At 47.1% G+C, this 26490-nt stretch overlaps 1 protein-coding gene across 2 annotated transcripts in view; it reads right to left on the bottom strand.

Annotated features, from left to right (window-relative positions):
• GNE (glucosamine (UDP-N-acetyl)-2-epimerase/N-acetylmannosamine kinase) overlaps positions 1 to 26490 on the bottom strand; it is an 89862-nt gene that overhangs the window by 6411 nt on the left and 56961 nt on the right. For both annotated transcript variants that reach the window (XM_088460059.1, XM_088460061.1), the window contains exons 2-7: positions 6359 to 6561; positions 3906 to 4357; positions 2754 to 2906; positions 2403 to 2615; positions 565 to 652; positions 251 to 461 (exon numbers count right to left, since the gene is read on the bottom strand). In XM_088460059.1, coding sequence (XP_088316185.1) covers positions 251 to 461; positions 565 to 652; positions 2403 to 2615; positions 2754 to 2906; positions 3906 to 4357; positions 6359 to 6561 — 1320 coding nt within the window. The remainder of the gene's footprint in view (positions 1 to 250; positions 462 to 564; positions 653 to 2402; positions 2616 to 2753; positions 2907 to 3905; positions 4358 to 6358; positions 6562 to 26490) is intronic.

The raw sequence follows: 26490 nt of genomic DNA, 5'->3' as shown, positions 1-26490 counted from the left end.
TTGATATATAATGAACAGTTATACATTCTTTTAAGTCATGTTTGTATTACAATGTGGCATAAGAAATAGGCTTGTGTAAAATGTAATAAATAAAAAGCACACTAAGAAGTAATTGCATTTATAGCTAACTCATACTAAACAAATCATGCCACGATTCCTCTCCATAGAATTTTATATCACTACCTTCATAATATGTTGGTGCTTTATAAAAAATTATAATAAAACAGGTTGTAACACAATCTACATTTACCTTCATGCTGACAATTGCTATCCTGAGGTTTGTCCCTCCTAGATCAACAGCCAAAGCACTGAGCGTTTCCAAAATATGATCAATGTCTTGAGAGATGTTTTCTTTTACAGGAGGAAAGCAAAACTTCTTCTGTAATGGTTCTAACAAACTGATTGATTTCAAGAACTTCACAATCCGCGGAACAGAACTTCCATCACCATAAATCTTTGAGCTAAATAAAGGAAAGACATCATGCTCAGTTTCAGACCATAAACAAATCAAAACGCACCTTAAAAAGCAGTGCGAGAATAAACAAAAAAAAACGCACACCGTACCAGGGGTAACGTTTTCCAAACTGCAGTTGCAGGGCATGAACGATTTTATTCTCTGTGTCCGCATCTCGAACGTGAAGGACATTTTCACCTGACAATGAACACACATTAGGTCATTTTCTAGAAGATTCACACACATCAAGTATTGACATATTTAATGTAAAATACTAAACAAAATTCTCATATTGTACCCATCACATGCCAATTTCACCTCTAAACAGTAGCTAGACCAAAGCACATCTTATCATCTTATATATAAAATATATGCTGAACCTGCCTGTCGCCACAATTTTACTCTGAACCAAAACCTATTTTCATCTAGTATAATAGGGAATTTAAAACTGGTGTAGCAAAATTGATTTACAAAGTTTTAACATATCACAACTATGGGCCGTATTCAATTAGATGCGAAAAGCCGAGATCCGCGAAAAAGTATCGCCGATTGCAACTTTTCGCCTGTCGGAAACTTATCTCCGTGTTCAATTCCACCCGCTTTTCGCGTACGCGCAAAGTCAATGCCATGTAATAGGCAAAAAAGATTTGCCTCTGAGTAAAAAGTGCAAAATGTTTATTTTGGGGGTCTAATGGGACAACCCCCCAAAAGGACAACAGTGTCAAAAAATTCCAGGAAAAAAAAACAACAACAACAACAAAAAAAAAAACTTACCACCCCAAAAAGTACTTTAATTTTGGGGGTGAAAAAGCACAAAGTGGGGGAACAAGTTCACAAACTAGCGAAATAACGTTCTGGTGGTGCTCTAAGAAGGGGGTCAAGTGTTTTTGGGATTGCAGGTGTTTTTATGAGGGAGGAATTTCACTTTTATTAAAACTTCATTTTAGAGCTATTAAAATATGCTTGCACCCCTTTTCAGGTACCCCAAATTTGCCAGTACTACTTATTTTCTCCCAAAAATAATATACTGCTTTATGCCATTCTTCAACACTTGTGCAAAGATGCTAATTAGTGGCAATTGTACCAACTTAAGTACCCCAAATAGTTTAATTAGGACTAAATCGGGCACGACTACATTGATCCCCAATGTTTCTGCATTTTTTAGGGGGTACAGTCTGATTTCCCCGATCCTGACACCACTTTCCGCCTGTGCTGTTTTCGCATCTTTTGGAATTGAATACGGCGAGTAGCGGGGACGTGCCCGATAAGTTTCCACGGCCAAAAGACGCAATGTAGGCGAAAAGTCTGGCAGGTGGAACTTTATCGCAGGTGCAAAACTAATTGAATACTACCCTATGTCTAGGTTTTGTCCAGCCCAGGTATAGTTTAATGCAAAATAGATAGTAATAACAATTGCGCAATGAACCAGTAATCTGCAGCAATTAGAACCATACAAGAGTGAACATCAATGCTCCTACATTCATAAAAAAATAAAATAAAATGGATACAATTGCGCTGATGTCTGGAAAGATGTAAACAATTTTATTTAATTAAATTCACAATTTAACATGAAATAAAGTGTCACAGTGCATCATTTCATGTAAATAAATATAAAGTGCAAAAAGTTGGAGATTAATCCAATATTCCTAATATTATATCATGAGGGAATGATGTCATGAAAAATATGACGAAATCATCCAATTGTCATATATTACAGGATGAAAAAAAAAAGACATACCATATGGGAATGATGGTGTGTGAGAAAGTAGGTGTTAAAGGCATCCAATTAGGCCATTCATCAACACACCATCAAACTTGCCCAACAATGAGTCCTTTTGAAATCCAGGTACCACAGCAAGGCATGAAGCACAACGCGTTTCGGATATTTTGATCCTTTTTCAAGTGCATCAGGTATAGTTTAATCCCACTGTAGTCCACATGTCCTCACCTGTTTCTCTGCCTGTCTGACGTGTTCCTAAATTGATGACTGGGGTTCCAAAAGCTCCTGCTTCCCGCACGCCACAGCTGCTGTTCCCAATCATACATCCTGCATGAGCAACCAACTGTATGAACTGCTCAAATGGTACATGCTTAACTGCACTGAAGTTGGGATGGTGCTCCACACCTTTCTTCCTTATTACCCGTACCATTTCTTTACTTCCTGTAACAAGCACAAGTTCATTAGTTTCCTACTGTTGAACATAATGACATTTTCTGGAAAACATGTCAAACCCCAAATAAAAACATCTGATTACTAAAAGCATAATAAATGGCCAACTACACTATAGCAGTAACTCACCCGCATCAATGTTAGGAAAAAGAACCAAGGTTTTCTTGTTGAATGATATCAGTGCATCCAGTGTGAATTCAAACATCTTCACTGAATGTTTAATATCTGTGGTGACTGGATGCTGTAATGCTACAATATAGTCTTCAGGCTTCACTTCATCACCTATGGAGAGAATATGTATCTATAAATGTGAAATACTAGAGTGGAACCACTACATGGAAACTAGGGCCCTGATTCAGACCCACTCGCGAGCGGCTGTCCGCTCGCAAGTGGGTCGATGTTCTGCACTGAGCATGCGCACGACGGAGGGAGCTCCGTCGTGCGCATGCGCCAGACGCGACGAGCGGAGGAAAGTCCTTCGCTCGTTGTGTCTGATCAAAAGGGGGCGTGCTGTCGATGTTGATTGACAGCACGCCCCCTTTGGTGGGCGTGCCGGGGGCGTGCCTCCCTGACGGGGGCGTTCCCACGGGAACGCCTCCCGTCAGAAGCCGGCCCACTGACATCACTAGTGATGTCAGTGGGAGTGATTTTGGCTCTGATAGAGCCAAAATCACTCCGGAGCTTGCGGTTGAAAACCTCAACCGCAGGCTCCGGCTCGCAGTTTCGATGGTCACGACCATCAAACTGCACGCTCGAATAGGCTGTGGGTGGTGACCCACAGCTATACGAGCGTCCAGGAGGACGCTCCATTTTTATGGAGGGCGGCCCTCATTCAGAGCGTGCGCTCTGCTCAGAGCGTACGGCTCTGAATGAGGGCCTAGGTTCCTTCTACAATTTACAGTACCCAGAGAATTTCTCACTGTGTTGGTCCTGGCAAAATGGACAGCTGCAATTTTATTAGCTTGGGAAAGAATTTCGGGAAAAAGTAACACTAGCATTCTCTTTTAATGAGTGCTATAAGTAAAGGGGAGAGAAGCCATTTGGAGAGGAGACCTTGCAGTGAACACAAATTTTGCAGCAAATGCTCTACTGTAAAACATTTTACTCCATTCCAGTTTTGCTGATATTATACTGCTGATGATCCCCGCAAATTTAGGGGGGAATCAATCCTCAAAAACAAACACATTCTTAGGTTTTATGGGTAAATAGCCCACTGAATTAAATTAATCTGACATGCATACAAGTGTCTGTAGCTATAATTTATTGCTGAATTACACATACCGAGCCACTTCTTGATCACACCCATGTAGTCCTTGTTTTTCAAATTGAGAAGCTTGTCATAAGAGGGGCAGCCGGCCAAGAGGATGCGGTCATGGTCCTCACACATGGCAATGAGGTGCTGTTCTGCACTACGGGTGCAGCACACATGGTAATGGGCCAGTTTAGTGATGGCATGTCTGATTGAGTCATCTATTGTTCCACTGACTTCGCCTCCTTCTATGTGAAGAATTCTGATGTTCATCAGGGCAGCAGTTGTAGCTAAAGCTAGAGCATCAAATCTATCCCCGTGGACAACTATTATGTCTGGTTTCAACCGGTTTAAAACATCTGGCAATTTCACCAAAGCAAGGCCTACGGACTCCACCATGGCGGCTTCATCCTCCCCCCTCACGATAGTATGTAGCCTCGCCTGGATGTCAAAATCATCTTGCTCAATCATTCTATATGTATTCCTAAGAGAATGGAGATAACACCACTGTTAGTATGAGGAACATAACCATCTTATCTTAAGCTGGGTACACATTTAACGATGTGTACCCAGTCGATCTATTGTGCAGTGGGGGGTCCCGGAAAGTGCATACACACTTCCCAATGACGTAAACAACATTGCGACGGCCATATTGCATGCGGATCCGACGGGTGATGTCGCCGACGACACACGGGAGCGCGCATAGTCAGCGACAATCTGTACACACTGGACGATATGTCGTCTGATCCACCGGATCAGACGACATATCGTCTCTAATGTGTACACAGCAAAACAAAAGAAGATATGCTACATATGGTACCAATTTCACAACAATTAAGACTGCATAGGTCCCAGACTGTACACATATTAACCCTTTGACTTAAACAGTTTACCAATTGTAATTGTTCAAAGTATTTTCAGTGATAAAGGGATATTACAGTACAAAGTTATTTTCCAATCCAAGAATAGACAAAAAAAAAAAAAACCAAGACAATCTTTGTGAAATAGAACCGATGATCATACAAGCGAAGTAATGGGTTAACACAATGTGATGTTGCCATCTATGGAAACAAAAGACAATTGTAAAAAGCAGCAGACATGCAGTAAATGATGTATGCTCAAACAACTGTACAATAAAGCTCAAATTGCCTACTTTGTATTCTTAATGGTCCTAACTGTAGTTAATCTTAAACTCGGTGCACACTGAGACTATGTTGGCACGTATGTCGCTTCCGGCCGAATCGGAACGACGTATTGACCACAACGCTCAGTGTGTACGGCCAATATGTGTGCTCCCGCGAGTGCATGCGGTAACGTCCGGTCGCCTGTGCTGCACACCCAACCGGACTAGATCGCATGCGTCCCTGTTGCAGCTTGCTCTGAATCAGGGCCGGCCTTCTGTTTTTTTAGAGCGGCCTCCTAGCCGCTCGCATAGCTGTGGGTGACCACCCACAGCTATAGCGAGCGGCCAGGAAGATGGTCACGATGGTCAAGACCATCGCGACCATCGGGCTTGCAACGAGACCCTTGTGGTAGGGACTAATTGCCGCAAGCCTTAGAGTGCTTTTGGCTCTAACAGAGCCGAAAGCACTCCCACTGACATCACCTCCGTCTGGGCAGCCACGCCCCCGGCCCGCTCACCAAAGGGGGCGTGCTGTCACTCAACAACGACAGCACGCCTCGCTTTTGTACGAGACCCGGAGCGATGGCTTGCCCGTCACTATCAGGGTCTCGCGCATACACAAGACGGAGCCGGCTCCGTCGTGCGCATGCGCACTGGGCCACCATCGACCCGCTTGCGAGCGCATAGCGCTCGCGAGCGGGTCTGAATCAGGCCCACAGTGCAGAAAAGCACATATACACCTATACAAGATGACTTGCGATCTTCAACCGCCGTCTAAAATATCTGCCGAAAAAATAAAGACAGTGCTGCTGCTGGAGGAGTATGGGCAGAAGCATCGGACAGAACAGTATAAAGTCAGTACACACTTCATTTAATTAAGCTAGGACACATCACTTTCAATTCTAAATATCCCTGCAGATTTTAAATCTGCCCCAACTGCTGTGCAACAGTTTTACCAACGTACAAATTTACAGTCAGAATATTTTATTAGGTGCACTTTTTATTGTCTGCATAAAACATCTCTTTTCCCATCAGTTAGTAGTGAAAACAGAGCTAGAACTTATTTGCAGTTTTCAAAATGTTGTGCCATCTATTCACAAGGGGTGTAAGCAGATAGCACAGCTGTGTAAAAACAGTACTCCATCTATTCTTCACAAGAGCTGACAATTTACCACATGTAATAGTGACAAGTTCTGAATTCCCTATCATCAGTTTTCCAAACTCTGTCAGGGAATCAATATTTTTGTGCCCTCTATGAAGTCATCTGCTCCTTGAAATGCATGGCAACACAATTTTACATGTACTGTGAAGCTAAACTAATGATTAAAAAAAAAAAAAAAGTAACATAGCATATAAACATACCCATAGTCATCAATCAGGTGAGATCCTATAACCACTACACTCAGTTCAAAGTTGTCCGATTCTGCTTTAATGCCAAACATAATAGGAGCCAGCTTGGAGTAATCTGCCCTGTTGCAGGTAGCCACACATACTCGAAGTTTTCTTTGGTTTGCTTTCTTCTCCATGACAACTTTTTGCCTTGATAGTTTTTCAAAATAAAGTGCCTGCAAAACACAGCAGACATGAAGGTATGAGAAATGGTTCAACATATTTGTACAAAACGTAACTCATACAGGGCAATGCAATTAATTAAAATGTGAGTTTAAAGACATTCTAAAAAACCATGTTCAATTAAACATGTATGTTTTGCCGTACTCTTGCTTATACCATAAGAACTGTAGTATGCACTGGTAACTTAAAGGTCCTTTGTCAGAAGAATGATCTACAAAGCTTGCCATGAACACCAGTATAGTGGGCTATTAAATTGGCATCACTATTTAATGGCTCCACAAAAACAATTGCATAGATACTTCTTTTGATTAAAAATACAAATTCTCAAGGTAATCATTTGCCATTTTCTATATACAAAACTGACTAGTTTAGAAGTAGTTAAATAAGTACCAAAAACATTTCCACATCATTTTTTCCCCATTTGTAATGGAATGACGACTCATGTGGTTAAAGGTAATATGTTAAGAATTAAAGTACTTACTGTATTTGCGACCCACACCCAAGTTTAAATGTTTATATAGGATTAAGCAACGGTTTCATACAAAACCATGTTCTATGTTGTGAAAAATTAGGGTGTGACTTCAATAACTAAATACAAGAACAGTCACTGTCGAATTAGTGACTGTATAATCATATCACACAACAGAATAAACCATGATAAATCATCACACACACACACTATATATTTAATTTCTTTTAATCCTTAAAAAAGGGTATTTTATCATTTTTAATTGGCATCCTCCAGTTATTCACATATAAAAAAATGTAGAACACCGCACAAATTCTATTCGACAACCACCCTATAAACATACAATCATTATTTATTATCCAGAAATGTATATATTTTAGAGATTATACAAATTATATACTGTGGGAGTTCACATAGGAGATCCAAGATATGGATCTATAACAGACGTATCATTTAAACTATATCCGATCACAGATGAGATAGTTGATCTTCTCACCAGAAGATATTGAATAAACCCATTAAAGAGAAGACCCTCAGTTTAATTTTAATTCTAATTTCTTCTGTCTCTATATATTTTAATACTTCGTCGCTTTATTTCCCTAGAGGGGTGATATATATTATAATACATATCTAATAAAAGTTATGTTTTAAGCAATTTGTAACCAATCGACTTGTGCACCGATATACTACCTCTTTCTTTTTCCTTGTTGCACCCTCCAGTTATGGTAGAATATTCAGTGATCGTGCAGACCGGAAAATTTTGTGGGTCCCAGGGACCCCTCACTTTAAAAAGTTGGGGTCCTACTCCACTGTTTCTAGGTCCCATCGCATATTATGGGGGGGTGAGGGCAATTAGCAGTTGGGTTAGAGGGGTTTAAGGGCAGTCATTGCTGGGGTAGGGAGGTGATAAGTGCAGACAGCAGTTGTGACAGTGCTGAGTGGCAATGAGGATGCTATGGACAGGCAGTGCTGGGGGGAAGGGAGTGGGCAAAGGTAGATCGCAGTATATGTACCATGGGCATCTGTATGTGAACAGTGGGTGTGTGTGTAATATCTATGTCTGCAGTGGTTATGTGTGCAGTATGTATGTGTGGAGAGCTATAACAGGGAGGGGGATAGTACTGCAGCAGAGAGCGCTTACTGTCAGGGTTTCACAGGGGAAGAGATATGGCGCTGATGCAGTCCATTTAGATGGCTCTACAGGCACCAGGACAGCAGGCTTGGGACTTAGGCAAAGATGTACCACAGGTGTGGGTTGGGAGGAAAGAGTGTTACTGGGGTTAGGGGAGGGAAGAAGTGTGATAAGTAAAGGGGCATTTGTGTTAGAGGAAAGCATGAGAACCTAATGCGCTAAAGGGGAGGAGCATAACATGCCCCACGTATGATCTGACCATATGCCCAACGTGACATGGGTCACACTTCCTTGTCTGACTCCTTGGGGCAAATGCTTTTATGTGCACAGAACTTTAGCAATATTAAAATATATGGTGTAACTGCACCTCCTCCCTTCTCCTACAGTAATCCACCAATTTTAAGAATGTTCATTTGTGCCCACATCAATCAAGTACAAAAGTACAATAGCAAGTGCAAATCACCTACTTTGTTCTGCAGTGATTTCCAAAACTCAAGTGATGTTGGAAGCTATACTGATTTCTGTTCTGTAGGTAAGTCTGCTCCTGATATACCCCATTCCAAAGGGTATGAGAATACACCTGCCTGCACTGTCATTTACTCCTAATTTGCATAGTTATCCAGGTTATAGGCGAGGACAATGTAAAAAAAATACGAAGGCTGCAGGTGTTCTTCAGGGTACAGTCTTCAACCCCACAATGGTCCTACTTCCCAACAACTAAGCTGAGCACCCACCCTCCTCTCCCTATCACTTCACCAACACCTTCATCTAAATCACACTATCTCCCTCCCTTTCCTACAAATGCATCTCACCTCTCTTGCCTATTGATCACGTCCTTCCACTCCTGCCTCCATGATCTCGCCTGTGCTGCTCCCTACCTATGGAACTCTCTCCTTCTCCCCATCAGACTCTCCAAAGCTCTCCAAATCTTCAAACGGGGTCTCAAGACTCACTACTTCAAAGCCTTCCAGCTCTCATCCTAACCTGCTGCTTACATGCTTCTTCCTCACTGTCTACCCTATCTGGGTCACCCCTGTCTCCCCCCCCTATAGAATGTAAGCTCTCACGAGCAGGGCCCTCTTACGTTATGTGCTTTTCCTTCCCTCACTCATACGATCATCTACTCAAAACTCTCCATAAAGGGCACTTAACACTTGATAGCTGACGCCCTACTGCCTTTTTGAGTGTTATGATTGAGTGTTATGATCGCTGCAGCAATGTTTATAAACTATGGGCCTGATTCAGAGCCGGTCGCTATTTGCGCTCGCTCGTCCAGAAAATAGGGGTGGCTATTCAAATGAACCGTTCGCTCTTTGCGGTCTGTTCACGCCTCTAGGTCTGAACGAGCGAACAAAACTTGCGGTCGTTTTTTGGGAAACAACGCCCCCTGTCCGGTCACATCCTACGTCATGTCCGCTATTTATTAGATTAATCGAGTACATCGAACAGGGTATGAGCTGCTCGCTATTCTTGTGGTTGGTTTTTGCTACCACAATTTTGCGAGCAGTTCTGGCTATAAAATAACCCAGTGACGTGGTCAATGACGCTGCTGTTTTAAATATGCACACCCATAAAACGCCCGTTTTGACCTTTAAGCACGCCTGCGATCGGATCTCCACTCCCCGTTTTCAAGCACCTTCCCCTGTTACCACCCACATACGCCTCATCCTGTCACTCAAATTAGCAGGCATTCACTATTTTGAATTTCAGCCGCACTGACTGGTTCGCGCATGCGTATAACGATCCGTACGCATGCGCAGTTGGGCAAACATCGCTCGGAGCGAACAAGCTGCCACTTACGAGTGGCTCTGAATCAGGCCCTATGTTCTTATTCTGTATTGTCTTGTACTGTAAGTCGCTGTTTTAAGAGTTTACTCATTTGTTAATGTACTTTGTGAGGCGCTGCGGAACCCTTGTGGCGCCATATAAATAAAGGATAATAATAATAACCCGGTCAACGCCGAGTATCCAAGCTAGTAATGAACATGTTTTTAAAGTGCAGACTTTCAGCTTTATTTTGAGTGTATTTACTATTGGAGGAAGGGTTGCATGGCCAGGTGTGGGCTATTCCTTCATTATTTATTTCTCAATTAAACAGGCAAAAGGTCTGGAGTTTATCCCAAGTGTGGCATTTACATTTTAAAGCGGTTGCAGTGAACCCACAACATGCGGTCAAAGGAGCTAATGCAAGTGACACAGGCCATCATTAGGCTGCAAATCCATCAGAGAGATAACGGGAACCTTAGGAGTGACCACATCCACAGTTTGTTTTTTTTAGCTCAGAATGTACCAAACAAAACGTACTGGTGAGATCGGCAACACAAAGGCCTGTACAACCATGGAAGTCAACAGTTGTGGATTATTGCAGGATCCTTTCCACGGTAAAGAAAAGTCCCTTCATAACATCCAGCCAAAAAACACAACAGTCTCCAGGAAATAGGCATATCATAAGGGATGTAGTCTGGAACCAGACGATCTAAATGCCGACCGCCGGCTTCCAGACTGCTTTATCCCGACTAGGGACGAATGACAGGCATCTATATCTAGACGCCTGTCATTTCCCCGACGTCTGGAGACCCGTGCCCGGCATTCCCGATCGAGCGGATGCCAGGCGCCGCAGCGGACAGCCACAGGAGGGGTGGGGGTTAGGGTTAGGTACCCCCCCGGGAGGCTGGGGATAGGCACCCCCGGGGGGAGGTTAGGAGTAGGCACCCCCCCCAGGGGACTTAGGTTTAGGCAGCGGTGGAGGGGGGGTTAGGTTTAGGCACGGGGGGGGGGGGGGGTTAGGGTTAAGCACCCCTAAGGAGGGTAAGGGTTAGGTTAGTAAATACATACCTTTTGGACGATCGGGATTTCCTCCTTTGTCGGGCAGCCGCTGTCGGGAATTGAACCCGACATATCACACCCCATCATTATCCAAGTCTACCATAAAGAGGAGACTTTACAAGAGCGAATACAGTTTTCACAAGGTAAAAAATATTCATGAGCCTCAAGCATAGAAAGGCCAGATTAGACTTTACAAAAAACATCTAAAGAAAGTCAGCAGCATCCTATGGACAGATTAATCTAAGATCAATCTGTACCATAATGATGGGAGAAGCGGCTTGGAATGGCTTATGATCTGAACCATATAACATTATCTGTAAATCACTGTGATGGCAAGGGCATGCATAGCTTCCAATGGCACTGGTTCACTAGTGTTTATGATGTGACAGAAGAAAGAAGCAGTAGGATGAATTCTCAAGTGTATAGGCGTATACGGACTCCTCAGATTCAGCCAAATGCTTCACAGTACAAATAGATCATGACCCAAAACATACGGCAATAGCGGCCCAGGAGTTGTTTTTTTTTGTAAGGCCAAGTCAATCACCTGATTTTAAGCCGATCAAACATGCATTTCCATTGCTGAAGACAAGAAACAAAAATAAAAGGTAGAAAAACAGGCCTGGCAAAGCATTACAAAGGGGGAAACCCAGCATTTGGTGAGGTCCATGGGTTCCAGACTTCAGGCAGTCATTGCCTGCAAAAGATCCTCAGCAAAGTATTATATATTAAAATTGTATTTATTTTAAAATTTGCCCAATTACTAAAAATAGAGGACTGAGTATCAAAATGGCTGCTATTCCTAAATGTTTCATACAATATTTTTGTTTAACCCCTTGAATTAAAGCTGAAAGACTGCTCTTCAGTTTCATCTCATCTCCATTGTTTAATCTCAAATCCATTGTGGCGACATACAGAGCCAAAATTAGGCAAATTATGTCAATATTCAAATATATATGGACATAACTGTAGGTATGACATACACAGACAGTGGGCAAGGTAAGTAATAAAAACCTCCAATAATGTCAAGTTAATATTGAATTGTGCAGTAAGGAAGGAGTGGGGTGGTCTGCAGCATCACTGTTGTCTGACCTCTTTGCAACACTACTGTAAAAGGTTGTTGCCAGATGTGTAAAGTGATATATGTTCTCCAATCTAATTAGTTTGAGAACTCTGCAAAGTCAAATATCCTGTTTTCCAAAGGAAAATGATCATTAAGGGGCCTATGTATCAATCCGTCCTTTACATAAAATTAAGCAGAAACTGCAATTTCTGCATAATTTTATGTATTGCTCCTATTTACTAAAAGCACAATGCAGGAGATTTCACAGAAACCTCCGGCAAAGTGCTAATTCGCGCTGCAGATCGCAGTCCCCATTATCATCAATGGGGACTATTATCTGACCCCTATATAATAAACTCCAAAAAGCAAAGCTTTTCGGAGTTTAGCCTCGGTAGTTTACACCATTCTCAGATGGTGTGAGCTACTGTAAGCCTATGGAGGCTCCAGAGGCAGGAGAGAGATCTTTCAATCTCTCCCCCGCAGCCTCCAGCCACTTCGGAGGCTGACTGTGCGAATGAGCAGTGTCAGCTTCACCCCGGGAACAGCGGTTACTGCAACCGCTATCCCCGCGAGTTCCCCGTTGTAGCAGGGATATTTTTATTAAAAATGAAGAAATCCCTTGCGAATTAGGTAGATAATAATCGCTGCTGGTCCGCGATTATTAGTATATAGACCTCTCAATATGCAGTCAATTGCCTGTTTTGCATTGCACTTCTAATCAATGCACATATCAAGATTCAGGAGTATGCACTTCCGCTCACTTTGCAAATTATGTTCTTCTGCTGGATTCCCATGCTGACATCACCTTAGACACTGTTGCTCAATAAACATTAGCAAGTTGAGCTGTCTATGTCACAATGTGATACGCAATCAATGGAACACAATGTTGTTACAGAAAATGGTAGGCTCCATGCAGGCTGATCAACAAATAGTCAGGCAAGTTCTACCCACAAATCTAAATCAGTCATTCTAAACTAGCTATTGTGACATAAACAGCTCATGCTTTAGTACACATAACCACTGTTTTTTGAATTCTGCATTTTACAAGGCATGCTTCGATAAAATAAAAACTATACAAAACACAGGCAACACACATCAAATGCAGACTACAACACATTTGAAATGTAATTTTTACTATCAAAAAACAGAAATAGCCCACACATAACTATCACCAGTAACTATGTAGCATTAAGAATACTTGGAAAAAAAAAACCACTGTTGCCAAGTGGTTATACTTTTGTTGACCGGATAGCTAGGAGATCTTTGTGGGAATAAGTTTCAAGCATGTAAGACGCACATAGACGCACTTTGACACAGTCAGTCCTAAAAAAAAAAAAAGGTTATACAAATACTCTGACAAGTGTGCACTTTGTATCAATGTCGCTCTTAAAACGATGACAGAGTACAAGGCCCTACACTTAAGTATTATTGCTTTTCAATACCTTGTGTGTTCAAGTCCTTACAAATTTAAAGACTGTCAGAAATCTCTAGTCTAAACTGTCCAAACTCTCAGAAGGCATGTAGCATTGTTATTTAAATTACTTTCTGCACAAAGTGTAACAGTTTAAGCAATACTGAGTGACAGACAATGGCTGCAAAATAGAAGTGACAGACTTCTGCTTATTTTGAGAAAGCATGCAAACAATGATTTATGTCAAAAAATAACTGCACAAATGACCCAGCATGGAAATCTACAATTGCTTTCATCATCAGGTTCCTGTCATAGTAGTTGCATGGAAAAAATATGAGATATGGTAAGAACTTACCCTTGTTATCTCTATTTCTACGAAGTCCATAGGGTTCCACAGGATACCTTGGGGTATAGGTGTGACGTCAGTCGCAGGGCACCAAAGAGTTAAGCTTTCAGCCTCCCAGGATGCACTAGGTCCCCCTCCTATACCCCGCCCCCGGGCCAAGGCACCTCAGTTAGTTACCAAGCCATAGGCTGGAGGAGGAGAAGGAAGAGAGAGAACAAAGATCTGGACACATACAAGAATCACATTCTCACCAGAGGGAGACGGAAAACCGGTGACCAGAGCAAAGCCCATCTGCAACACAGGTGCGACAGGGCGGGAGTCCTGTGGAACCCTATGGACTTCGTAGAAATAGAGATAACAAGGGTAAGTTCTTACCATATCTCATATTTTCTACTTCAGGGTCCATAGGGTATCCACAGGATACCTTGGGGATGTCCCAAAGCAGTATCCTTTAAGGGTGGGGACGCTCCTGTGCAGAAAGGAGAATCCGCCGCCCGAAGGAAGCATCCTGAGAGGCGAAGGTGTCAAACCTGTAATACCTCACGAAGGTATGGACAGAAGACCACGTAGCAGCCTTGCAGATCTGAACTGCCGAGGCACCACGTCGAGCTGCCCACGAAGGACCCACAGACCTAGTGGAATGAGCCTTCAGAGAAGGAGGAACCGGTAGGCCTTCATGAAGATAAGCTTCAGAAATAGCCATACGGATCCAGGCTGCCAAAGTTTGCTTTGAAGCAGGCCAACCCTTTTTACGGAAGCCATAGAGGACAAACAAAGCGTCCGACTTCCTAAACGAAGAAGTGCGGTCAACATAAGTCCTTAAGGCCCGCACAACATCCAAAGAGGCCTCACCCACGGAAAGACCCGGTGAGTTAAAGGCCGGAACAACTATTTCCTCGTTAACATGAAACTGGGAAACAACTTTGGGAAGAAACTCGGGCCGAGTGCGGAGCACTGCCCTGTTCCCATAAAAAACCAAGAAAGGGGGTCTACAAGAAAGAGCCCCTAACTCAGAAACACGTCTGGCCGAAGCAATGGCCAGAAGGAAAACAGTCTTAGCTGTTAGCCATTTAAGATCCACTGAGCCCAGTGGTTCAAACGGCGGTCCTTGGAGAGCCCTCAGGACCACAGCCAAATCCCAAGGCGCCACAGGTGGAACAAAGGGCGGCTGAATGCGGAGAACACCCTGCATAAAGGTGCGCACATCCGGGATTGTAGCAATCCTACGGTGAAACCAGACAGATAGGGCCGAAACCTGTACCTTCAAAGAAGCAAGGCGAAGCCCATGATCTAGTCCCGCTTGCAGGAAGGCGAGAATCCAAGACAGACGAAACTCCCGCGGTGCATAACCTCTCGGTCGACACCACTGGAAGAACGTATGCCACACGCGATGGTATATCCTCGCGGAAGACGGTTTCCGAGCTCGTAACATGGTATGCACCACAGAGCTGGAAAACCCCCGGGACCTCAGCATGGCCGTCTCAACAGCCACGCCGTCAAAGACAGCCGAGTCAGGTCCGGGTGAAGGCAAGGACCCTGAGACAGAAGGTCCGGTCGTAGCGGCAACCGCAGAGGACTGTCCACGGACAGACCCTGAAGGTCTGAGAACCAGTGCCGTCTGGGCCACGCGGGAGCTATCAACAGGAGCGTCCCTCCTTCCTGTTTGAATTTCCGGATTACCCGTGGAAGAAGGGAGACCGGAGGGAACAGGTATGCGAACCGGAACGTCCACCGGACGGACAGAGCATCCACCAGAGACGCCCGTACACCGGCAACTTGTTGTTGTGCCGGGACGCCATGAGGTCGATTTCTGGAAGACCCCACCTGTCCACCAGTAGTTGAAAAACGTCCGGGTGCAGGGACCATTCCCCCGGATGAACGTCCTGGCGACTTAGAAAGTCCGCCTCCCAATTTAGCACTCCCGGGATGAAGACCGCTGATATGGCCGGAAGATTGCGCTCCGCCCAAACCAGGATCCGAGAGACCTCTACGAGAGCCGCCCGACTGCGAGTTCCTCCTTGCCTGTTTATGTAGGCCACGGTGGTAGCGTTGTCCGACTGGACCTGCACCGGGCGACCCTGGAGAAACCGCTGTGCCTGCTGGAGAGCATTGAAGACCGCACGGAGTTCCAAGATATTTATTGGAAGCTCCGCTTCTGTCGGCGTCCACCTGCCCTGGAACAAGTGTGGACCCGAAACTGCTCCCCAGCCCCGAAGACTGGCGTCCGTTGTCAACAGGACCCAATTTGGAACCCAGAACGGACGTCCCTTGTTGAGGTGGGTCGTCTGTAACCACCACGCAAGGGACAGGCGAACCTCCTGGGTGAGCACAATCGTCTGGGACTTCAAAGACTGAGTCAGTCCGTTCCACTTGGACAGGAACAGGTGCTGCAGAGGTCTGGAGTGAAACTGGGCGTATTCCACCATGTCGAACACCGACACCATGGAGCCCAGTAACCTCATCGCCGAGTGTAAGGACACCCGGCGGCTGTGCAGGCAACTGCGCACCCTTGACAGTAAAGCAGAGATCTTGTCCTCCGTCACGAAGATCCTTTGCTGTCCCGAGTCCAATAAGGCTCCAAGATGCAGAATCCTCCGAGACGGGATTAGAGTGGACTTCTGCCAGTTGATTAGCCAGCCGTGCCGTTGCAGCAGTGCAATGGTCAGGTCCAAGTGGCGTAACAGGAGCTCTGGAGATCCTGCCACCAATAACAGGTCGTCCAAATACGGCAACATGCGGACTCCCTGCAGCCGCAGAGAAGCCGCCATGACCGCCATCACCTTGGTGAAAACACGTGGTGCTGTTGCCAGGCCAAAAGGTAACGCCCGAAACTGGAAGTGGTCGCTGCGGATTGCAAACCTGAGGAACTGTTGATGGCGCCAAAGAATAGGGACATGCAGGTAAGCGTCCTGTATGTCCAATGACACCAAGTAGTCCCCAGGTTCCAGCGCCAGAATGATGGACCGTAGGGTCTCCATCCGAAACTTCGGGACCCGCAAAGACTTGTTGAGTGCTTTGAGGTTGAGAATCGGACGATATGACCCATTGGGTTTCTGTACCAAAAATAGATTTGAATAGAAACCCTGGCCCCTATGGGAGAATGGAACAGCCACTATAACTCCAGCCTGGAGCATAGTGTGCAATACCTTCCGCAGCTCCGTAGCCTTGTTCTGGTCTGATGGGAGACCCGTGGTGAAGAAGCGAGCCGGGGGTCTGTGCCGGAAGGAGAGGGCGTATCCGTGGGAAACCACCTCCAGAACCCAAGTGTCTGTCGTAGTGGTCGACCAACACTGGGCGAACTGTAGTAGGCGGCCTCCCACCCTGGGATCCCCCAAAGGGAGGCCCGGACCGTCAGGCCGCAGGCTTGTCATCTGGCTTGGGGGCCGGACGTCTGGTACTCCATGCCTGCTTCCGGGGCTTGACCGATTTCTTAGGGCCAGCCTGTCGAGGAAACGACTGTGGTTTGGGCCTGCCCTGGGCCCTAGATGACCGAAAGGACGATGGTCCCGAACCAGAAGGAGCAGCGGCCGACGGGAGACAAGCAGATTTGGCTGCCGCCAGCGTGGCCACAATCTTGTCCAGATCCGGACCGAAGAGAACTTCTCCGGTAAACGGCAACGCTTCCAGACCTTTCTTGGAATCTGCGTCCGCCTTCCAGGATCGCAGCCACAAGGTGCGACGAGCAGCTACCGCTGCTGAAGAAATTCTAGACACCAGAGTACTAATGTCTAGAGCCGCCTCGTTGATGTAGGTGGCCGAATCACGGAGATTGCCAATCAACTCCGCCTGTTCGGCCGGACAGTCGGATTCAAAAGAAGCCTCTAATGAATCCGCCCAGCGCTCCATCGCTCTGGCAACCCAGCAAATGGCCATAGCCGGCCGTGCTGCCCCCCCTGCAAGGGAATAAGCGGACTTCAGGCAGATTTCTACCTTGCGGTCCGTAGCATCCTTAAGGGAGGACATGGATGGCATCGGCAATGTGGCACTACGGACAAGACGGGTCACGTGAGAATCCACCTGTGGAGGGGATTCCCACTTAGCAAAATAATTATCCGCGAACGGATAAGCCACCGCCAGGCGTCTCTGCGGCTGGTATCTTTTGCCAGGTTGTTTCCACGCCTCCTCTAAATGGTCCACCAACTGACCCGAAAGAGGAAAGACTGTGGCATCGCCCTTCACATCTTTGAAAAAGGCATACTTAGATTTAGCCGCTGGGGGAACTTCGTCCTCAATCACCAAGGCTGTGCGGACCGCCCGAATAAGTCCAGGAATATATACTTTGGACTTAGCATCAGCGTCCTTAGTATGGAGAGGTTCCTGATCGTAAGGATCCAGAATCTCCCCATCATCAGATGTCCCTTCGTCATCCTCATAAGGAGCGGACAGAGACGCCACCGGCCTTTTATGAGGCCGCATCACAGACTCCCCTTGCAACACATCCGACAAGTGCTGTACAGAACTCGTCAGGGAGTTAACCCACGCTGGCTCCTGAGAACTCGGGAGCGGGGAAATAGGGAGACTGTGGGGTACCACCAATTGTCGTGGGAACCCCTGCATGGGTGACGACACCACAGACTGCTGGGACAAACCCCTCTGAGTAAACGCGGGCTGCGGAGCTAACTGGCCCACTAAAGCTGTTAACGCCTGAGCGAAACAAGCCCAGGGCGGCTCCTGTACCGGTGCTGTAACCGTAATAGGCCGCGCCATGGACAAACACTGCCGGCAAAGGCACTCCGCGCTACCCTCCCCCTCCGCTAACGGTACTTTACACGTGGTACACTGTAGCCGGAGGGGAAAATCACTTTCAGACATGATGGCACCACGTATGTGACCTCTCTCACCAATTAAGTATTAAATAGGCGAGAGACCACCCTGCAGCACCGCACCGCAAGGGCTTTAGCAGAAGAACAGGGACAGTAATAAAGCTGACAGTTTAGAGAAGAAAAGTTACAGGCAGCAGCGCTAGCACAGTCACATACAATGCAGAGAAATAACAATTCCTGCACTAACAGCGCTGATTACTCAACTACACAGACACAGGGCCTGGTAGGACACAGCGCTGCATACACAGACCTGAGCCACAGTGGAGGAGAGGTATGCGGGGGGACCCAGACCACGATGCTTCCGTCCAGCGCTTCCAGCAGCGTTCACCATGCGTTCTGGAGATGGCCGCCGAGGAGCAGAGAGGAGGCTGGCCTGGGGGAGGAGCACTGCCACAGGACCAGTCGGCAGCATGCAGAGAGGGCTGTGTGCAGCGGGGGAGGCGCCGGCTGTGAGACAGGGAAGGCGCGCTCCCCTGGCATGCATTTAACCCCTGGGACGCCGCAGCGCTACCGCTCTGCTGCGGTCCGCTGTCCCAGGGGGTAGTGGAAGCGCAGGTTGGTCGCCTGGCTCCACGCTGCAGCCAGTCCCCAGGGAGCCCCCTGCCTGGGGACTTAGGACCATGTGATCAGCGGGGACCCACCGCGGGACCCCGCTGCTTACCTCTGTCCCCCTTGAATCCGGCCATGGTCCGGAGCATCTGGGGTCACCGCTAGCTGTGACCCCAGACGCCCACCAGCATCCCCGGATCAGTACCGGCGTTCTGGTACCGGCGGGGTGTAGGGAAGACAGCATGGACGTCAGGACTGACTGTCCATGCTGTTCATCCAGATGTGCAGCCACAGCTGCATGAAGAAAAAGCTTCAGGGGCTCTTCTAGCCCCCACTCCAACAGGTGCACCCGACTCCGGCCGGGCACCAAACTAAACTGGGGTGCCTTGGCCCGGGGGCGGGGTATAGGAGGGAGACCTAGTGCATCCTGGGAGGCTGAAAGCTTAACTCTTTGGTGCCCTGCGACTGACGTCACACCTATACCCCAAGGTATCCTGTGGATACCCTATGGACCCTGAAGTAGAAATGTCAGGTTACACAACAAGTTCGAAAGGTCATAGAGTTTACTTTCATTTGAATAGAAAGACTTCTCACTGATCAAATATGCTTACTTTTCCTGTATTATTTGTACTTGGAACACTGTGTCAATAAAGGGAAGTGATTCGGAAATATATACTTGTGTTATAAGAAAATTACTACCTTTTCAGATGTAAAAAGGTGTCCACTTTGGGGTAAGCTATTACTCTCCAATGTAGCACTGGTCTGTTCAGGTAGCCATAGAGCAGAGGGGATATTTTGTGGGCAGAGGAAGAGCATAGAGCTTTGAGTACAGGATTGTCATGGAGAGAGATATAGATATATAGCGATAGAGAGATATATATATTATCTATCTCCAATAAAGCATCCTCATTACCCCGAGGAAGTCGAGAGGACAGAGTTCCACCTGGACGAAACGTGTCGGTTACTGTGCTGTGTGCTTTCTCAGATAAGCTGTGTTTTATTATCTCTTATGTATGAGCATTCATTTGCAATATTGAAGCTCTGAATTTGTAAACTGTGCTTTACTATATGTCTATTTATATGGATTGTAGATTCCTATTACAACTGTGAAAAATTCCACTGAGGTCAGTGACCTTATGAGGACCTTCACAAAGGACTTAAGATAAGCAATTATAATTTTATACACATGGCACGGGTTCACTTTTAGCCCTAATTACACAATTTTGGTGTTGTTTTCATGGTTATTGCACTAGGAGGCACCCTTGTTAAAAAAAATAATAAAAAAATAATAATAAAAAAAATATATATATATATATATATATATATATTTATTAATATATATATATTATTTTTTTTCACACACATACACAAATTCCAGTGGGACCGGCTCTCCCAGTAAAACAACAATAGGTCTCCGTGCCTGTGTAAAAATATGAGATATGGTAAGAACTTACCCTTGTTATCTCTATTTCTACGAAGTCCATAGGGTATCCACAGGATACCTTGGGGTATAGGCGATGGCGGCAGACATCCAGGCACCACAGAGTTAAATTTTCAGCCTCCCAGGATGCACTGGGGTCCCTCTCCTATACCCCGCCCCCGAGCCTCAGGCCACTCAGTTTCGTAACAAGCCATAGGCCGGAGCAGGAGCAAAAAAGAGAGAGAAGACAGTCTGGAACACACAAGAATCACATTCTCACCAGAAGGAGACGGAGAAACCGGTGACCAGATCAAAGCCCATCTGCAGTACAGGTGCGACAGGGCGGGAGTCCTGTGGAACCCTATGGACTTCGTAGAAATAGAGATAACAAGGGTAAGTTCTTACCATATCTCATATTTTCTACTTCAGGGTCCATAGGGTACCCTGAAGTAGAAAATCATCCCCACAGGATACCTTGGGGATGTCCCAAAGCAGTATCCTTTAAGGGTGGGGACGCTCCTGTGCTGTAAGGAAGCATCCTGAGAGGCGAAGGTATCAAAAGCATAATACCTTACAAAAATATGGACAGATGACCACGTGGCTGCCAATCACCGCTGAGGCGCCACGTCGAGCTGCCCACGAAGGAACCACAGACCTAGTGGAAGAGCTTTAATAGAGGATGGAACAGGAAGACCTGTGAATCCATCCTGCCAAAGTTAGCGTAGTGGCAGGCCAACCCTTTTTATGGAAACCAGAAAGGACAAAACCGAGAGTCTGATTTCCTAAATGGAATGGTACGGTCAACTTAAATTCTTAGCGCCCGTACCACAGCCAAATAGGCCTCACCGGCAGACAGGAATAGGGAAGTAAAGGCAAGCACTGCCCTGTTCCTAGGAAAGATGAGAAAAAGGGAGGTCTACATGACAGAGCCTCCCATTCTGAGATCCTACTTGCCAAATTAAGAGCCAGAAGGAATACAGTCCTAGCCGTAAGCCATTTGAAATCCACTGAGCCCAGTGGATCAAATGGCGGTCCTCAGAGAGCCCTAAGGACCACAGCCAAATCCCAAGGAGCCACAGGTGGAACAAAGGGATGCTGAATATAACGTACACCCTGCACAAAGGTGCGGACATCAGGAAGAGTAGCAATCCTACACTGAACCCATACTAACAGGGCAGAAACCTGCACCTTCAGGTAAGCAAGGCGAAGACCATTATCTAAGCCCACCTGTAGGAAAGCCAACCTCTGGATATCCGGAATACCCGAGGAGCCTAGCCTCTAGGGCGACACCTGAAAGAAAGTATACCATACCTAATGGTAAATTCTTGCAGATAAAAACTTCCGAGCTCTTAGCATGGACAGAGCCCCTGTTAACTATAGAGCTGGAAAAACTCCTAGACCTTAAGAGGGCAGTCTCCACCGCCACACCGTCAAGGACAGACAACCCAGGTCTGGGTATCAGCCAGGATCCTGAGATAACAGGTCCGGGCGTAGAGGCAACAGCTTCGGAGTGTTAACTGAGAGGCTCCGAAGATCTTAATAGTGCCATCTGGCCTACGCTGGAGCTATCAGCAGGAGCGTGCCTCCTTCTTGCTATTACTGGAGGAAGAAGGGATAACGGAGGGACGAGGTACACAACTTGGAAGGTCCACTGGACCTACCTACGTCTATCAGAAGAGTCTCATCTCTGAAAGGCTCCACTTGTTCACCAGAAGATTGAACACCTCCTGATAAAGAGGACATTTCCCTGAATGCACGTCTTGATGGCTGAGAAAGCCTGCTTTCCATCTGAGGATTCCTGAATGAACACTGCCGATGACGGCAGGGATATAGCCTTCCACCCAAGCCAGAATTCGGGACACCACTGTTAGTGTCGCCTGACTTCGGGAACCTCCTAGGTGGTTTACATAAGCCATCATGATGGCGTTGTCAGACTGTACCTGCACGGTATTTCCGTGGAGGACCTTTCCTGCATGCTGGAGAACCTTGAATACTGCTCAGAGTTCTCAGATGTTTATGGGAAGCGCAAAAACTACTGGTGTCCACCTGCCCTGGAACAAGTGTGGACCCGTCACTGCTTCCCAGCCACGGATACTGGCGTCCGTCGTCAGAAGGACCCTGTCCGCAATCCCAAAGGGGGTGCCCCTTGTTTAGGTGAGCTTTCTGCAGCCACCAGGCCAGAGAGAGACAAACCTCCGGGGAAAGCCTATTGACTTTATCCTATGGGGCAACCCATCCCATCCGGAGAGGATTAAGTTCTTTAAAGTGAAGCTGGGTACTCTCCACCACGTCGAACAGCGACATCCTGGAACCCAGGAACCACATTGCCAAGTGAATAGACACTCGGCGACTCTGCAGGCAACTGCGTACCTTTGCCTGTAATGCAGAGATCTTTTCCTCAATCACAAAGATCCTCAGATGTTGGGATATGGAGCATCCTCTGTGAACAATCAGAGAGGACCATTTCCAGTTTATCAGTCAGCCCTAACGTAGCAACACAGATATTGTCCGTTGCTTATGGCACTGAAGTATCTCTGGAGACCGTGGTAACAACAGGAGGTCACTCGGATAGGGTAACAAGCGGACCCCCTGCATCCGCAGGTGGGCTGCCATAACTACCATGACCCTGGTAAACTGTGAGGCGCGGAGGCCAGACCAAGGGGCAATGCCAGAAAGTGGAAATGCTTATCGACCACTGCAAACCTGAGGAAAACACTGGTGTGCTAAGAAAAGAGGGATATTCAGGTAGTCACCCTGAATATATCCAACGACACCACAAAATTCCCAGGCTCCATTGAATGATGGAATGCAGGGTCCCCCTCCCGAACCGAGGAACCCTTAAGAATTTGTTGAATGATTCGAGGTTGAAAATGTCCTGGTAAGACCCATTGGGTGTCTGTACCACAAAGAGGATGGAGTAATACCTCGTTCCCCTTTGGGGCAACGGAATAGGTACTATAACTCCTGCCTGGAGCATAGAGTGTAACACCCTCAAAAATTACAGGGCCTTGTCCTGAATTGACAGAAGACCTGTAACGAAAAACCGTCTGGGAGGCTTTTACCGGGAGGAGAGGACATACCTTCAATAAAATACTTCTTACCCCAGTGTCCGTGGTGGTCAGACACCAGCACTGGGCGAACTGGAGAAGCCGGCCTCCAACTCTGGGGGCTCCCGAGAGGAGGCCCGTCCCGTGAGGCTGAAGGCTTATAGTCCAACTTGGGAGTAGGACATCTTGTACTCCAAGCCTGTTCTTATGGCTGAGCAGATTTCCTGGCTACTGACTGCCTTGGAAAGCTGTATTTTAGACTTACCCTGGCCTCACAGGGCCGAAAAGACAAAGCCCCAGACCCTGATGGGACTGTAGCCGATGGCAGACACGCAGACGTAGCTGCTGCCTGCAGGGCCACAATTGCGTCCAGACGAGGGCCAAACAGGACTTGTCCCGTAAAAGGCAAAGCATTCCAAATGGAATCTGCGTCCGCTTTCCAAGAGCGCAACCACAGGGAGCGGCAAGCCGCTACTGCTGCCGAGGAGATTCTGGAAAGGAGTAGGCTATATGTAAGACCGTCTCATTATGAACGTGGCAAAGTCTCTGAGAATTTGCCACTATCCACCTGCTCTGCTGGAGAGTCAGTGTGCAGAGATCCAGTTACCTACTCAGTGTTCCATGGCTCTGGCCCCCCAGCACACGGCCATAGCCGGCCTGGAAGCCCCTCCAGCAAGGGAATATTGGATTTTAGATATATTTGCACCTTGCAATCTGGAACCTCCTTCAAAGAGGACCTGGAGGGCATGGGCAACGTAGCACTCCTCACTAGGCGTGTAACATGAGAATCTACCCGTAAAGGTAACTCCCATTCGGAAATGTATTTATCCGCAAAAGGGATATGCGAAAGGTCAACCGTTTTTGAGGCTGGAACCGCTTACCCGGATTTTCCACGCCTCCTCTAAATGATCCACCTGACCAGATAGAGGAATTACAGTGGCAACACCCTTATCCTTAAAGAAGGCATATTTGGATTTAGCCACGGGGGATATGTAATAACCAAAGCCGCACGGACTGCCCGTAGAAGGCCAGGTATATAGACTTTAGACCCAGACTACGCCTCCTTTGCACTAAGGGGCTCGTGTCTGAAAAAGTCAATAATGTCACCGTCATCAGTCATGTCTTTACCCGTCTGAGACTCGAAAGGCCGTTTAGAAGGGCGAAATGGTGACTCCCCCAGTAAAACGTCCATCAGGTGCTATACCATTTGAACAATAAATTCACCCACACAGGCTCCTGCGAGACCTGGGGGGACGAAAAACAGGATACACTGGGGTACCATCAACTGTCCAGGGACCCCTGCATGTGATGAGACCACCACAGGCTGCGATAACCCCTATGGGGAAACGCAGGGGGCGTTGCCCACAAAGGCTGTAAGCATCTTAGCCAGCCGAGGGCGGTCCCCTTTTTTGTGCAGGCACAGTGACAGAAATGGGGCGTGATATATAATACAACATGCCCTCCATAAACCCTCAGCGTCTACATATCCCTCCGCTAACTGCACATGATATCAGTACATTATAGCTGGAAGAGGATATCCTCGTTCACTTTCTGACATGAGGAGTGTGAACGGAGCGTATGTGACCTCCCACACAGAAAAACCACGTTTACTGTGAGGTAATAAACACCCTACGATACCGCACCGCAAGGGCTGTAGCAGAAGAACAGGGATAGGAAAAGGCTGACAGTCAGAAATGAAAGTACAGGCAAACAGCGCTAGCATTTAAGTCACATACAATGCACAGATAATATCCTGCATTACAAGCACTGCGATCAACTACACAGACCAGAGCCTGGTAGGAAACAGTGCTGCATACACTGACCTTAATTGAAGGAGAGGTATGCGGGGGACCCGGACCGCAATGGCATCTGTATCAGCTTCCAGCAGCGTTTGCCATCCCCAGCACATGTAGTGAGAAAATGGCCACCGAGGAGCAGAGAGAAGGCAGGGTCCGGGGGAGGAGCACTGACACAGCCCGCTCAGACCGCTGTGGAATGGCACTGTGCAGCGGGGGAGACGCCGGCTGTGAGACAGGGAAGGCGTTCTCCCCTGGCGTGCTATTAACCCCTGGGACGCAGCGCTGTACCGCACATGCTGCGGCCCGCTGTCCCTGGTGGTCTAGTGGAAGGCGCAGGATCAGTACCTGGCCCCACGCGCAGCCGGTCCCCAGGGAGCCCCCTGCCTGGGGACCAAACAGGACTGTGTTACCGGCGGGTGCCCACCGCAGGACCCCACCGCTTACCTTGTTCCCCGTGCATCCGGCCACAGTCCAGGTAGCCGGGGATCACCGCTAGCTGTGACCCCAGCTACCTACCAGCATCCCCGGATCGGTACCGGCGTTCTGGTACCGGCTGGGTGTAGGAGTGACAGCATGGACGTCAATACTGACTGTCCTATGCTGGAGCACTCTAGTTGTGCAGCCACAGCTGCGAAGAAATATTCAGGGGCCTTAAAAAGACCCCCCTCTGTACGGTGCGACTGGTCCGGCCAGGCACCTACGACAACTGAGTGGCCTGAGGCTCGGGGGCGGGGTATAGGAGAGGGACTCCAGTGCATCCTGGGAGGCTGAAAATTTAACTTTGTGGTGCCTGGATGTCTGCCGCCATCGCCTATACCCCAAGGTATCCTGTGGATACCCTATGGACCCTGAAGTAGAAAATCAAATATACTTAGCCAAGGGACACGGCACTCGGGAACTTCTAAGTATCTCTTTAATGATCCAACATTCCAAATAGTAACGTTTCAGTGCCTCTACACTGGCACGGTCATCAGACTTCCTGATCACAGTAGGGCGACAGTGCCGGTGTAGAGGCACTGAAACATTGCCATTTGGAATGT

This window comes from Taudactylus pleione, unplaced genomic scaffold (genome assembly GCF_031769625.1).
Source record: "Taudactylus pleione unplaced genomic scaffold, aTauple2 ptg000967l, whole genome shotgun sequence".
In the NCBI taxonomy this organism is placed as follows: Eukaryota; Metazoa; Chordata; class Amphibia; order Anura; family Myobatrachidae; genus Taudactylus; species Taudactylus pleione.
This window is presented reverse-complemented; position numbering and strand designations above follow the sequence as displayed.